The 13,428-nt window shown below is 43.3% G+C and overlaps 1 protein-coding gene across 2 annotated transcripts in view; it reads left to right on the top strand.

Moving 5' to 3' along the window:
• The window catches only part of LOC135524083 (dynamin-1-like protein), a 31,207-nt gene that overhangs the window by 13,768 nt on the left and 4,011 nt on the right, over positions 1 to 13,428 (top strand). Inside the window, exons 10-16 of one of the 2 annotated variants that reach the window (XM_064951270.1) lie at positions 3,604 to 3,724; positions 6,225 to 6,380; positions 6,511 to 6,600; positions 6,716 to 6,808; positions 6,924 to 6,977; positions 7,224 to 7,295; positions 8,051 to 8,212. In XM_064951270.1, coding sequence (XP_064807342.1) covers positions 3,604 to 3,724; positions 6,225 to 6,380; positions 6,511 to 6,600; positions 6,716 to 6,808; positions 6,924 to 6,977; positions 7,224 to 7,295; positions 8,051 to 8,212 — 748 coding nt within the window. The remainder of the gene's footprint in view (positions 1 to 3,603; positions 3,725 to 6,224; positions 6,381 to 6,510; positions 6,601 to 6,715; positions 6,809 to 6,923; positions 6,978 to 7,223; positions 7,296 to 8,050; positions 8,213 to 13,428) is intronic. The other variant, XM_064951271.1, reaches the window with a different exon arrangement.

Genomic DNA, 13,428 nt, shown 5'->3' with positions numbered 1-13,428 from the left:
GTTTTTCTCTATCAAATCATTTCTGGGTAACAATTAAGTACCTTTCAGTTATTGTTTTCAATTAAAATGGTAAGAAAAAATATTTAAAAAATTGCTTCATAACAGAGGGCAATTTCTCAGGCAAGACTTTTGATAGGACTCTAGGAGTGGTCTGAGTGGGGGGGGGATTGGCTGATATTAGCAGAGAGGTATGGAATTCTGTCTTATTGGTCTATTAACTCATTTACCACCTGGTTATGTCACCATGGAAGACCTGAACTCCATCCCACTGAACAAGCTGACATTTCAGATGGTCTTGTCAAACCGCTCTTACACTAATAGGCATTATCATTTCCAAAATGTCACAGTATTATTCCAGCCTCATACCAAATATATAGGAACATCATAGGAACATCACATCTTTGACTGTACTGGGCCATACATACATTGGGGAGAACAAGTATTTGATGCACTGACGATTTTGCAGGTTTTCCTACTTACAAAGCATGTAGAGGTCTGTAATTTTTATCATGGGTACATTTCAACTGAGAGACGGAATCTAAAACAAAATTCCAGAAAATCACCTGTATGAACTGCACCTGTTTGAACTTGTTACCTGTATAAAAGACACCTGTCCACACACTCAATCAAACAGACTCCAACCTCTCCATAATGGCCAAGACCAGAGAGCTGTGTAAGGACATCAGGGATAAATTGTAGACCTGCACAAGGCTGGGATGGGCTACAGGACAATAGGCAAGCAGCTTGGTGAGAAGGCAACAACTGTTGGCGCAATTATTAGAAAATGGAAGAAGTTCAAGATGAAGGTCAATCACCCTTTGTCTGGGGCTCCATGCAAGATCTCACCTCGTGGGGCATCAATGATCATGAGGGATCAGTCCAGAACTACACGGCAGGACCTGGTCAATGACCGGAAGAGAGCTGGGACCACAGTCTCAAAGAAAACCATTAGTAACACACTACGCTGTCATGGATTAAAATCCTGCAGCGCACGCAAGGTCCCCCTGCTCAAGCCAGAGCATGTCCAGGCCCTGCTGAAGTTTGCCAATGACCGTCTGAATGATCCAGAGGAGGAATGGGAGAAGGTCATGTGGTCTGATGGGACACAAATAGAGCTTTTTGGTCTAAACTCTACTCGCCGTGTTTGGAGGAAGAAGAAGGTTGAGTACAACTCCAAGAACACCATCCCAACCGTGAAGCATGGAGGTGGAAACATCATTCTTTGGGGATGCTTTTCTGCAAAGGGAACAGTATGACTGCACCGTATTGAGGGGAGGATGGATGGGGCCATGTATCGCGAGATCCTGGCCAACAACCTCCTTCCCTCAGTAAGAGCATTGAAGATGGGTCGTGGCTGGGTCTTCCAGCATGACAACGACCTGAAACACACAGCCAGGGCAACTAAGGAGTGGCTCCGTAAGAAGCATTTCAAGGTCCCGGAGTGGCCTAGCCAGTCTCCAGACCTGAACCCAATAGAAAATATTTGGAGGGAGCTGAAAGTCCATATTGCCCAGCGACAGCCCCGAAACCTAAAGGATCTGGAGAAGGTCTGTATGGAGGAGTGAGCCAAAATCCCTGCTGCAGTGTGTGCAAACCTGGTCAAGCACTACAGGAAACGTATGATCTCTGTAATTGCAAACAAAGGTTTCTGTACCAAATATAAAGTTCTGCTTTTCTGATGTATCAAATACTTACAGTGCCTTGCGAAAGTATTCGCCCCCCTTGAACTTTGCGACCTTTTGCCACATTTCAGGCTTCAAACATAAAGATATAAAACTGTATTTTTTTTGTGAAGAATCAACAACAAGTGGGACACAATCATGAAGTGGAACGACATTTATTGGATATTTCAAACTTTTTTAACAAATCAAAAACTGAAAAATTGGGCGTGCAAAATTATTCAGCCCCTTTACTTTCAGTGCAGCAAACTCTCTCCAGAAGTTCAGTGAGGATCTCTGAATGATCCAATGTTGACCTAAATGACTAATGATGATAAATACAATCCACCTGTGTGTAATCAAGTCTCCGTATAAATGCACCTGCACTGTGATAGTCTCAGAGGTCCGTTAAAAGCGCAGAGAGCATCATGAAGAACAAGGAACACACCAGGCAGGTCCGAGATACTGTTGTGAAGAAGTTTAAAGCCGGATTTGGATACAAAAAGATTTCCCAAGCTTTAAACTTCCCAAGGAGCACTGTGCAAGCGATAATATTGAAATGGAAGGAGTATCAGACCACTGCAAATCTACCAAGACCTGGTCGTCCCTCTAAACTTTCAGCTCATACAAAGAGAAGACTGATCAGAGATGCAGCCAAGAGGCCCATGATCACTCTGGATGAACTGCAGAGATCTACAGCTGAGGTGGAAGACTCGGTCCATAGGACAACAATCAGTCGTATATTGCACAAATCTGGCCTTTATGGAAGAGTGGCAAGAAGAAAGCCATTTCTTAAAGATATCCATAAAAAGTGTCTTTTAAAGTTTGCCACAAGCCACCTGGGAGACACACCAAACATGTGGAAGAAGGTGCTCTGGTCAGATGAAACCAAAATTGAACTTTTTGGCAACAATGCAAAATGTTATGTTTGGCGTAAAAGCAACACAGCTCTAAACCCTGAACACACCATCCCCACTGTCAAACATAGTGGTGGCAGCATCATGGTTTGGGCCTGTTTTTCTTCAGCAGGGACAGGGAAGATGGTTAAAATTGATGGGAAGATGGATGGAGCCAAATACAGGACCATTCTGGAAGAGAACCTGATGGAGTCTGCAAAAGACCTGAGACTGGGACAGATATTTGTCTTCCAACAAGACAATGATCCAAAACATAAAGCAAAATCTACAATGGAATGGTTCAAAAATATACATATCCAGGTGTTAGAATGGCCAAGTCAAAGTCCAGACCTGAATCCAATCGAGAATCTGTGGAAAGAACTGAAAACTGCTGTTCACAAATGCTCTCCATCCAACCTCACTGAGCTCGAGCTGTTTTGCAAGGAGGAATGGGAAAACATTTCAGTCTCTCGATGTGCAAAACTGATAGAGACATACCCCAAGCGACTTACAGCTGTAAACGCAGCAAAAGGTGGCGCTACAAAGTATTAACTTAAGGGGGCTGAATAATTTTGCACGCCCAATTTTTCCGTTTTTGATTTGTTAAAAAAGTTTGAAATATCCAATAAATGTCATTCCACTTCATGATTGTGTCCCACTTGTTGTTGATTCTTCACAAAAAAATACAGTTTTATATCTTTGTTTGAAGCCTTAAATGTGGCAAAAGGTCGCAAAGTTCAAGGGGGCCGAATACTTTCGCAAGGCACTCTATATACATATACATACACACACATATATGTATGTGTGTTATTATTTTTTCATTTATTTGAAGAGATAGATGGGAAGGATGGAGAACCTTTTTCAAACATCCTTGTACCTCTAGATACCAGAAGGGGGCATACAACTATAGCATCACAAGTCAACCAATTTGAAGCTTTTGCAGTGTCGTGGGAAGATTACGTGAGCTAAATTAGCTAGGCTAATACGTTGATCACAAATGTTAAACATTTTGTTGCTTGTATATGTAACAGTGGACCATTCTCTTTCAGGTGTGGCGGAGCGCGAATCTGTTATATTTTCCATGAGACTTTTGGTCGGACGCTGGAGTCTGTGGACCCACTAGGAGGTCTGACCACCATAGACGTGCTGACAGCTATTAGGAATGCTACGGTGAGTGTGCAATGCTATATACTGTATTGTGCGCTACTAAACTGAACAAAAATATAAACGCAACATGTAAAGTGTTGGTATATTCTTATCGCCTGGGCCTGGCTCTCCAGTGGTTGGGCCTAGGCCCACCCATGGCTGCTCCCCTGCCCAGTCATGTGAAATCCATAGATTAGAACCATAGATTAGAACACATTTATTTTTCCTTTTTATGAACTCTAACTCGGTAAAATCATTAATTGTTACATGTTGTGTTTTATATATTTTTGTTCAGTATGTTTATCTATACAGACTCATATTTTACAGTCGTATGAACAAGTTTGGGCACCCCTGACAATTTCCATGATTTCCATTTATAAATAATTGTGTGTTTGGATCAGCAATTTCATTTTGATCTATCAAATAACTGATGGACACAGTAATATTTCAGTAGTGAAATGAGGTTTATTGGATTAACAGAAAATGTGCAATATGCATCAAAACAAAATCAGACTGGTGCATAAATTTGGGCACCCCAATAGAAAAAATCTTATCAATATTTAGTAGAGCCTCCTTTTGCTAAAATAATAGCCTCTAGATGCTTCCCATAGCCTCTAATGAGTGTCTGGATGAAGGTATTTTGGACCAACTTTGTGACTGATTCTTCAACATTTTCCCAAGAATCTGCTGATATTGAGTGGAATCCATGCGACCCTGAACTATAACAAGATTCCCAGTACCGGCACTGGCCACACAGCCCCACAGCATGATGGAACCCCCACCAAATTGTACTGTGGGTAGCAAGTGTTTTTCTTGGAACGCTGTGTTCTTTTGCCGCCATGCATAACGTCCTTTATGACCAAATAACTCTATCTTTGTTTCATCAGTCCACAGCACCTTATTCCAAAATGAAGCTGGCTTGTCCAAATGTGCGTTTGCATACCTCACGCGACTCTGTTTGTGGCGTGTGCAGAAAAGGCTTCTTCCGCATCACTCTCCCATACAGCTTCTTCTTGTGCAAAGTGCGCTGAATTGTTGAACGATGCACAGTGACACCATCTGCAGCAAGATGATGTTGTAGGTCTTTGGAGGTGGTCTGTGGGCTGTTTTTGACCGTTCTCACCATCCTTCGCCTCTGCCTCTCCGATATTTTACTTGGCCTGCCACTTCTGGCCTTAACAAGAACTGTGCCTGTGGTCTTCCATTTTCTCACTATGTTCCTCACAGTGGACACTGACAGCTTAAATCTCAGCGATAGCTTTTTGTAGCCTTCCTCTAAACCATAATGTTGAACAATCTTTGTTTTCAGGTCATTTGAGAGTTGTTTTGAGGCCCCCGTGTTGCCACTCTTCAGAGGAGAGTCAAAGAGAACAACAACTTGCAATTGGCCACCATAAATACCTTTTCCCATGATTGGATGCACTTGTCTATGAAGTTCAAGGCTTAATGAGCTCACCAAACCAATTGTGTGTTCCAATTAATCAGTGCTAAGTAGTTACAGGTATTCAAATCAACAGAATGACAAGGGTGCCCACATTTTTGCATAGCCTATTTTTCACATCTGATTTAATTTCATACAACTTAATATTGTGACACTAAAACTCTTTGTCTGGACAATACCCCAGTACTCAGCTTTTATTAGAAAATGAATGGCATGCCACTGCGATCATTTTCTGTGGCGACAGAGTAAATGATTATGCAGCCTCAGAGGGGTGCCCAAACTTTTTCATACGACTGTAGCTGTATTGGACGGCAGGTAGTTTAGTGGTTAGAGCGTTGGGCCAGTAAACAAAAGGTTGCTAGATCAAATCCCCGAACTGACACGGTAAAAATCTGTCATTCTGCCTCTGAACAAGGCCGTTAACCCACTGTTCCTAGGACGTCATTGTAAGTAAGAATTTGTTCTTTACTGACTTGCCTAGTTAAATAAATAAAAATGTTTGTTTGTAGAGTAGAATGATCTAATTTATTTATATAGCCCTTCTTACATCAGCTGATATCTCAAAGTGCTGTACAGAAACCCAGCCTAAAACCCCAAACAGCAAGTAATGCAGGTGTAGAAGCACGGTGGCTAGGAAACTCCCAAGAAAGGCCAAAACCTAGGAAGAAACCTAGAGAGGAACCAGGCTATGAGGGGTGGCCAGTCATCTTCTGGCTGTGCCGAGTGGAGATTATAACCGAACATGGCCAAGCTGTTCAAATGTTCATAAGTGACCAGCATGATCAAATAACAATCACAGTAGTTGTCAAGGGTGCAACAGGTCAGCACCTCCGGAGTAAATGTCAGTTGGCTTTTCATAGCCGATCATTGACAGTATCTCCACCGCTCCTGCTGTCTCTAGAGAGTTGAAAACAGCATGTCTGGGACAGGTAGCACGTCCGGTGAACAGGTCAGGGTTCCATAGCCGCAGGCAGAACAGTTGAAACTGGAGCAGCAGCATGGATTTATTGTGAGTTGAGATGAGTTGCGGGTTGTTAGCCAGCGCAGCTGTTGGGTAATGTAGTCTCCTGTCTGTGTGTGTAGGGCCCGCGGCCTGCCCTGTTTGTGCCCGAGGTGTCGTTTGAGCTGCTTGTGAAGAGACAGGTAAAGAGACTGGAGGATCCCAGTCTGCGCTGTGTAGAGCTGGTCCACGAGGAGATGCAGAGGATCATCCAACACTGCTCCAACTACAGCACACAGGTAGACTAGACACACACACAGCAACTGCAGCACCCAGGTAGCCTGTTCATACACACATTCACATCAACACTTGCTATGACTCTTGACATCTGACCACAGTCACTGATGAGTGTTATCTCTCTCTCTCCAGGAGCTGTTGAGGTTTCCAAAGCTCCACGATGCCATAGTAGAAGTGGTCACATCCCTCCTCAGGAAACGGTTACCGGTCACCAATGAGATGGTGAGACGTTTTTCGGGTTTCCACTGCATTTCAAATGGATTCTTCTTGAATGTTCTCTGCTCCACTTGTAGTGCGTTTGCTTATATTTAGTGCACTCATTCCAACTCCTCCTCAGGTTCACAACCTGGTGGCCATAGAATTGGCCTATATTAACACCAAGCACCCTGACTTTGCTGATGCCTGTGGCCTCATGAACAACAACATAGAGGTAAGACACATTCACAGCTTTAGAAATAACTTCATTCTGTGTTTTCTAACTTTCTTATAAAGCACAAGAAGTATTGTAACTGCGTTGTTAATCAGTAGTAATGGTTGTCTCCTAGGAACAGAGACGCAACAGAATGAGAGAGCTTCCGTCCTCGGTTCCCAGGGAAAAGGTAACAGAACACACAAGACTCTCCCTCTTTCATTGTGCTTTTGATTTGTTGAATTGCTACAAAGACTGTTTCTTTACTGCGCCAAGTGAAGATTTCTACCTTTTACAGCAGAGATATAAGCCATATATTGTTTTGATTCCACACCAGACTGTCGCAGCTCATTCAGTAAAGTTTTTCTTCTGTTGCTGGCTTCTTAGGTCCTATTTCGAACTCTGTCCACTCTTCCTCCTCTCTCTCTCTCTCTAGTCCTTTAAGGGCCCAGGTGGTCAGTCTCTCTCCCCCACTGAGCTTCCTCCCCCCGAGGGAGAGGGACCCAAGGTGTGTCACTGTGTGCCACTCACCCACCAAATGCCTGCATGGTCCTGCCTGCATCCTACCTCAACCAAGATTGGGGCCCATTTCATTTCTGGAAGTTAACTGAAAATCCTGTTTTCAATAGTTCCTTAAAATGTCAGTTAATTTCCTGAATTGACTGAATTGCAATGGACTTTCCACTGACCCACCCTCATACTCCCCTCTGCAAACCTGTAGACGATCCTACTTTGTATAGGGCGCAATTCTGAATTCCCCTCATCTGTTCCCCTTCAAAGTCCCACAGATGTGTTTTAATAAATTGATGAGCCCCCACCCTAACTAACTCCACCCCCTGAGGATGAACTTTTGATTCTGTCATTACATTCCCCATCTTACACCTCTTTCCGGCATGTGTGCTTCTATACGGAGGAAGGGTCCTGGAGTGATCTTTTTGTACGATATGGCCCTGTCTCTGTCAGAGTGCCATTTCTAATCCAGAAAGTCAGTATATGTATCTACAGATATGGCTTTATAGTCTGTAGATGTTACATCATACAAGCCTAAGGTGATGTAATAGCCCTGACACAAGCATGCTCCATCTTTGGGAATATATTCTAACGAGCATTTTGATTGTTGCGGTCTTGGAACAGTTCTCTCTTGTAAAATAGATTTTTAATCTCAAGGAGACAACTGTATAAGTAAAGGATGAATCCTTACCATTGAATAAACCACTAGACAGGATCTCTAACCAGTCTGTCTGTCTATTTCCTTGTCTCTAGGCTGCAGGTGGGGGTCCCCAGGGGGATCAGGATGGAGGGACGGGGAACTGGAGGGGCATGCTGAAGAAGGGAGATGAGGGGATGGGTGGAGATAGATCCATGCTCCAGACCTCCAACCCTGCCAGCCCTCAGAGGGGCCATGCTGTCAACCTGCTGGATGTGGTGGGTAATCACTTCTAGTCAGATACTCAGTCCCGATTCTATCACTATACCTTTTGATGTTTGCAGAACTGTGATCTTGGCTAACCCGAAACTAAAGTCTCACGTAATTAGTCAGCTGCTCGATTAAGTTCTGGGTCCAACACGTGACAGGAGATGGTAGAACGGAACGAGGCGCTCCACCCCCTCTGCAAGTTATGGGCCGAATGTCTCCTCCCCGTCCGAAAATTAAAAGATGACAACCCGGGGAATTGGAGGGACGCCATGTGCGACTGACGTGTTTTCCGTTTGCTCCCGTGGTATTCTTAAAGTTTATGTGAATTTTGCAGCAGAACCGTATTTATTTTCAAATATTAGATTGGTGATCCTTTTCCGTAAAAACCAAGACTACTTTGCTTCCGAAAGTCAGCATGTCGACGAAACATAAGGCCAAAAGCATGACTTTGAGAGAACCCGGCCTACAAGACCCACACTCATCACCGCCCTCTCCTGAGTCTGAGGACCCGGGGACTCACACTTTACCTGGGGGTGCGGCCTGGCGGCGCTGATATGTACATACGCTCTGAGATAGTTGAAATGAAAACGGAGGTAGTTGCTACGATTGAGGCCCAAATACAGGAGGTTTCTGATACTTTAAAAGCAGATCTAACCAACCTGCTGAATGAGACGGTGCCAGCAATCACATCACTCAAAGCAACAACGGTGTCGCACACTACAAAGATTGCAGCACTGGAGAACTCCGCTACTAATGTCTCCGACTTAACTACATCCCTGGAGGCTGACGTGAAACTCCTGGCTGCGGATTTGAAAAAGGTGAAGGAGAGCTGTGTGAGTTTTGAGGGATTCTCTCGCCGCAATAACCTGAGACTTGTATCGGTCCCAGAGTCAGCGGAAAAGACTCGCGCCACAGATTTCGTTTCAGGGCTGCTGAAGGATGATTGATCGTGCCCACCGGTCGCTGCACCCAAAGCCCCGGGATGGTGAGAGGCCCTGTGACAATTCTTCAAGTGCACTTTTTTCATGAGAAGATTGAGATTCTCTGACGAGCCCGCAATACCACTGAGCTTTCAAGGACAGAGCTTCTCTGTCTACCAGGACTACTCTCCCACTGTTTCCAGGCAGCTCGCAGCTTTCGGACAGGCCAAACTACTACGGGACCATCCAGGAGTGAAGTATGGACTGCGATCTCATGACGGTAAAGACTACACATTGGAGTCTCCGGATGAGGCTATGGCTCACATTCAACGTCACATCAAGATGTCTTGAACTGCTCATAGATCAGCAACTGTTGCGTGCAAACTGTGGATAGTAAGTAGCCCACCTGTGGTACAATTATGTTTAGTTATAACATACTATTCTTGTGTAGTTGGTGAACCCATTCAGGCTTATTTGATGTGATCTAATGTTTTGATCATCTCGTGTGCTTGCCTTACAAGCATTCAGTCATTATAATTTAATTGTATTGAGGTTTTACTTAACTCCTGTTTCTAGGCTGTCTCACTCACCTATTCAGTTTGTTTACATAGTGGCTCAGTGATTCAAAATATTTTTGGTTATTTGTTTACTGCATCCATTTGCATTGACCCAGTAAATGCTTCCCGAGGCTACACATTTTTTGGGGTCTCACTTCAATTTTTAAAGTTTTGAGCGTCATTTATGCCCAGCAAACGTTCAATGCGCACACAGTTTTTTGGTATTGGTTGTACGTTGCCTGTGTCAAACTAGACTATTATTATTATTGATTGTCTTATTACGATTTCCTTACTTCAAATTAGGTTTTTGGCTGAGAGCCTTTATACATTTGATTTATTTTCTCTCTCAATGCCTGTTATAAGACTGGGAATATAATTATACACATCTACAAGGGGTGCTTTTGTAATTTCGTTTACACAGGGGATTCGCTTTTTTTAAATTTAAAAATCTCTCTTTTTGCTGTTTGATCCACTAACAAAACGCGACTTTAAAGAGCGGGACTGTGGGTCTAGGTTTAAGGCCGCTCTCACAGACATACTGTGTGGAGAGAACATGTTCTATTTAGGCTTGTACCTCGTTTGGGGAGGTATTGTCGGGGGGGGTTGAATTGTTCAGTTCCGATGTTGTCATTCTATCTTAGTTTTTTTTCTGTACTTTTTCATCTACCACCGTACATTATTACTCTGAGAATAATTATTCTGGGGTTTTTGGGTGCTCATCGCTTTTCCATTCTATGCTCTAATGACAGGGTTGAATAACGGGAATGCCCAGAGGGGCCGAAATAATGTGATCAAGTACATTTCATGGAACATCAAAGGGGCTAATAACCCATAGAAGCGTAAAAGGGTGTTGACACACTTAAAGGGTTTGAATGCAAATGTTGCATTTCTACAAGAGACTCGCTTGAGGACTGGTGAGCATTTTAGGATGCATAAGGACTGTGTTGGTCAAGTCTTCCACTCTAACTTTCATAGTAAATCAAGAGGTGCTGCCATTTTGGTTGATTAAAGCTACTCCCTTTGTAGCTTCTGAGGTTATTGCTGACCCTAAGGGACGATACATCATAGTAACCAGTAAACTGTTTTCTACCCCTCTTGTTTTGGCTAGTGTTTATGCTCCCAATTGGGATGACAAAAGTTTCATTTCTTCCTTTTTGTCTGCTATACCAAATTTTAGATTCTCAGTTGTTGATTTTAGGGGAGGATTTCAACTGTAAAATGTCCCCAGTTCTTGACAAGTCCTCACGAACAACTACAGGCCCATCTAAATGTGCCCTACTTATTATTGAGGCCTGGCGTTTCCTTCATCCTATAGATAGACAGTATTCCTTTTATTCTCAAGTTCATCAACCATACTCCCGGATTGATTACTTCTTTTTGGACAAACTTCTGCCTAACCTTCGGCAGTGTATTTACGAGAGTAATTGTTATTTCTGACCATTCACCATTAGTGCTTGAGTTTCCCCTGCGACCTCATATGTGTTATCAAGGGCGCCTCAACCCCATTTTACTCTCAGAAAAGGACTTTGTCAATTTAATTTCTTCTAAAAAATCACCTTATTCCTAGAAACTAATTCAACACCAGGTAGGTCATGCTCTACCATATGGAAGTCTCTCAAAGCATACCTACGTGCCAAATTATTTCTTATACAGCCAACCAAAACAGAGTTCGCTCTCAGCAACTTCGGGACCTGAGCGAGTCCATAGCCACACTGGATGAGAAGTATGCTACAGATCCTTCCTCTGATCTGCATAAAGAGCGCCAACTACTCCAATCTGAATTTGATGAGCTTTCTACCAAGCAAGCTGAACAGTTACTCTTGCGAGCTCGATACAAAGTGTATGGACAAGGCCAGTAAACTACTTGCACATCAGATCCGTAAATCTGAGGCCTCACATTTAATCCCACAGATAAGGGCCCCGTCTGGTGCCACCACAGTTATACATAAAGAGATCAATGATCAATTCAAACAATTTTACTCTGCACTATACACCTCTGAATCCCCTCAAGACGCTTTGCTGATTGATTCCTTCTTTAATGGCTTGAATATGCCTTCAATTGATAGACTCCCATGACTGTCTAGAAGAAGAATTTACACCTGAGGAGATTGCAACAGCAGTATCCGCAATGAAAAGTGGTAAATCACCGGGTCCGGATGGTATTTCAACCGAATTTTACAGGACGTTTTCTGGTCTGCTTTGCCCATTCTTGTCTCGACTATTTGCAGAGTGCCTTAATACCTCAAAGCTACCGCCTAGACTTTATGAGGCTTCAATTTCATTACTATTAAAGAAAAACAAAGACCCCTGTAATGTGGATCCCATCACCCAATCTCACTTTTAAACTGTGATTACAAAATCCTAGCCAAGCTTTTATCCATCCGTATGGAAGGCTCGCTGCACCAAGTAATACACTCTGACCAGACTGGCTTTGTGAGAAATAGGCATTTGTTTTTCAATATTAAGCGCCTTATGAATATACTGTACTCCCCAGCGTCGGAGGACCCCGGAGGTGGTGGTCTCACTTGATGCGGAAAAAGCGTTGGCCGCGTTGAGTGGGATTACCTAACAGCTGCCCTTTATAGATTTGGCTTTGGCCCCAAATTCATTGCGTGGATAAAGATTCTTTATTTTTCCCCAATGGCTTCGGTATGGACTAACAACTTTTCCTCTGACTATTTTCCCTTGCACCGCGGATCCAGACAGGGTTGTCCACTCTCCCCCTTGTTGTTTGCTTTGGCAATCGAGCCTCTCGCCATTGCACTACGCTCTAATGATGCCATTCAAGGTATAATCAGAACGGGCTTAGAGCAGAAAATCTCGTTATATGCTGATGACCTCTTTTGTTTATCTCTAACCCTGATACCTCATTGCCACGTGCCTGATCTGTTCTTAAAAAGTTTGGATCAATCTCGGGGTACAAGCTGAATCTAGGCAAGAGTGAGCTTTTTCCTGTAAACAAGGCTGCCTCAAAGTGCTCTTTTACAAGTTCTCAGTTTAGGATTGTCCGGGATCAATTCACCTACTTGGGAGTTAAAGTGACAAGGAAATATTCAAATTTATTTCTGGAAATCTTTGTTGCTCTAGCAGACAGTTTGAAACAATCTTTTACTTTTTGGAATTCGCTACCTCTTTCTCTTATAGGAAGGATTAATGTCATTTAAAATGAGTGTTACCCAAATTATATATTTTATTTTCAGTGTTTACCCATTTTTATTCAAGTCTTTTTTTATTTCACTGGATCAAACATTCATGCATTTTATTTGGGATGGCAAGGTACCACAGATTGGTAGACATTTACAGAAGCCTAAGTCATTGGGGGGTTTAGCTCTACCAAATTTTCAGACATACTATTGGGCTGCAAATTTCAGAGCCCTTCTGTACTGGCTGTAGACTGATCCTACTGGCCCTAGACCACTCTGGGTCCAGATGGAGTCTGAATCGTGTAAACCTGCTGCACTTTCGTCTGTGTTGTGCCTGTCTCTCCCAGTATCCCTAGGCAAAAGGTGTGTCAACCCAATTGTAAAGCAGTCCCTTAAAATTTGGAATCAGTTCCGTTTAGCCTCCGAGGCTTTTCTCTATCAGGCCCAATCAATCAGAAAGTTTTATTTCCTCCATCTTTGAATGATGGGGCTTTTGCCATCTGGCACTCACTAGGCCTCTCCTCACTAGCCCAATTATTCTTTGATGATACATTTGCCTCTTTTGCTCAGCTGCAGGAAAAGTTCAACCTCCCCCAATCCCACT

The sequence above is a fragment of the Oncorhynchus masou genome, chromosome 31 (assembly GCF_036934945.1).
Source record: "Oncorhynchus masou masou isolate Uvic2021 chromosome 31, UVic_Omas_1.1, whole genome shotgun sequence".
Classification (NCBI taxonomy): domain Eukaryota; kingdom Metazoa; phylum Chordata; class Actinopteri; order Salmoniformes; family Salmonidae; genus Oncorhynchus; species Oncorhynchus masou.
This window is presented reverse-complemented; position numbering and strand designations above follow the sequence as displayed.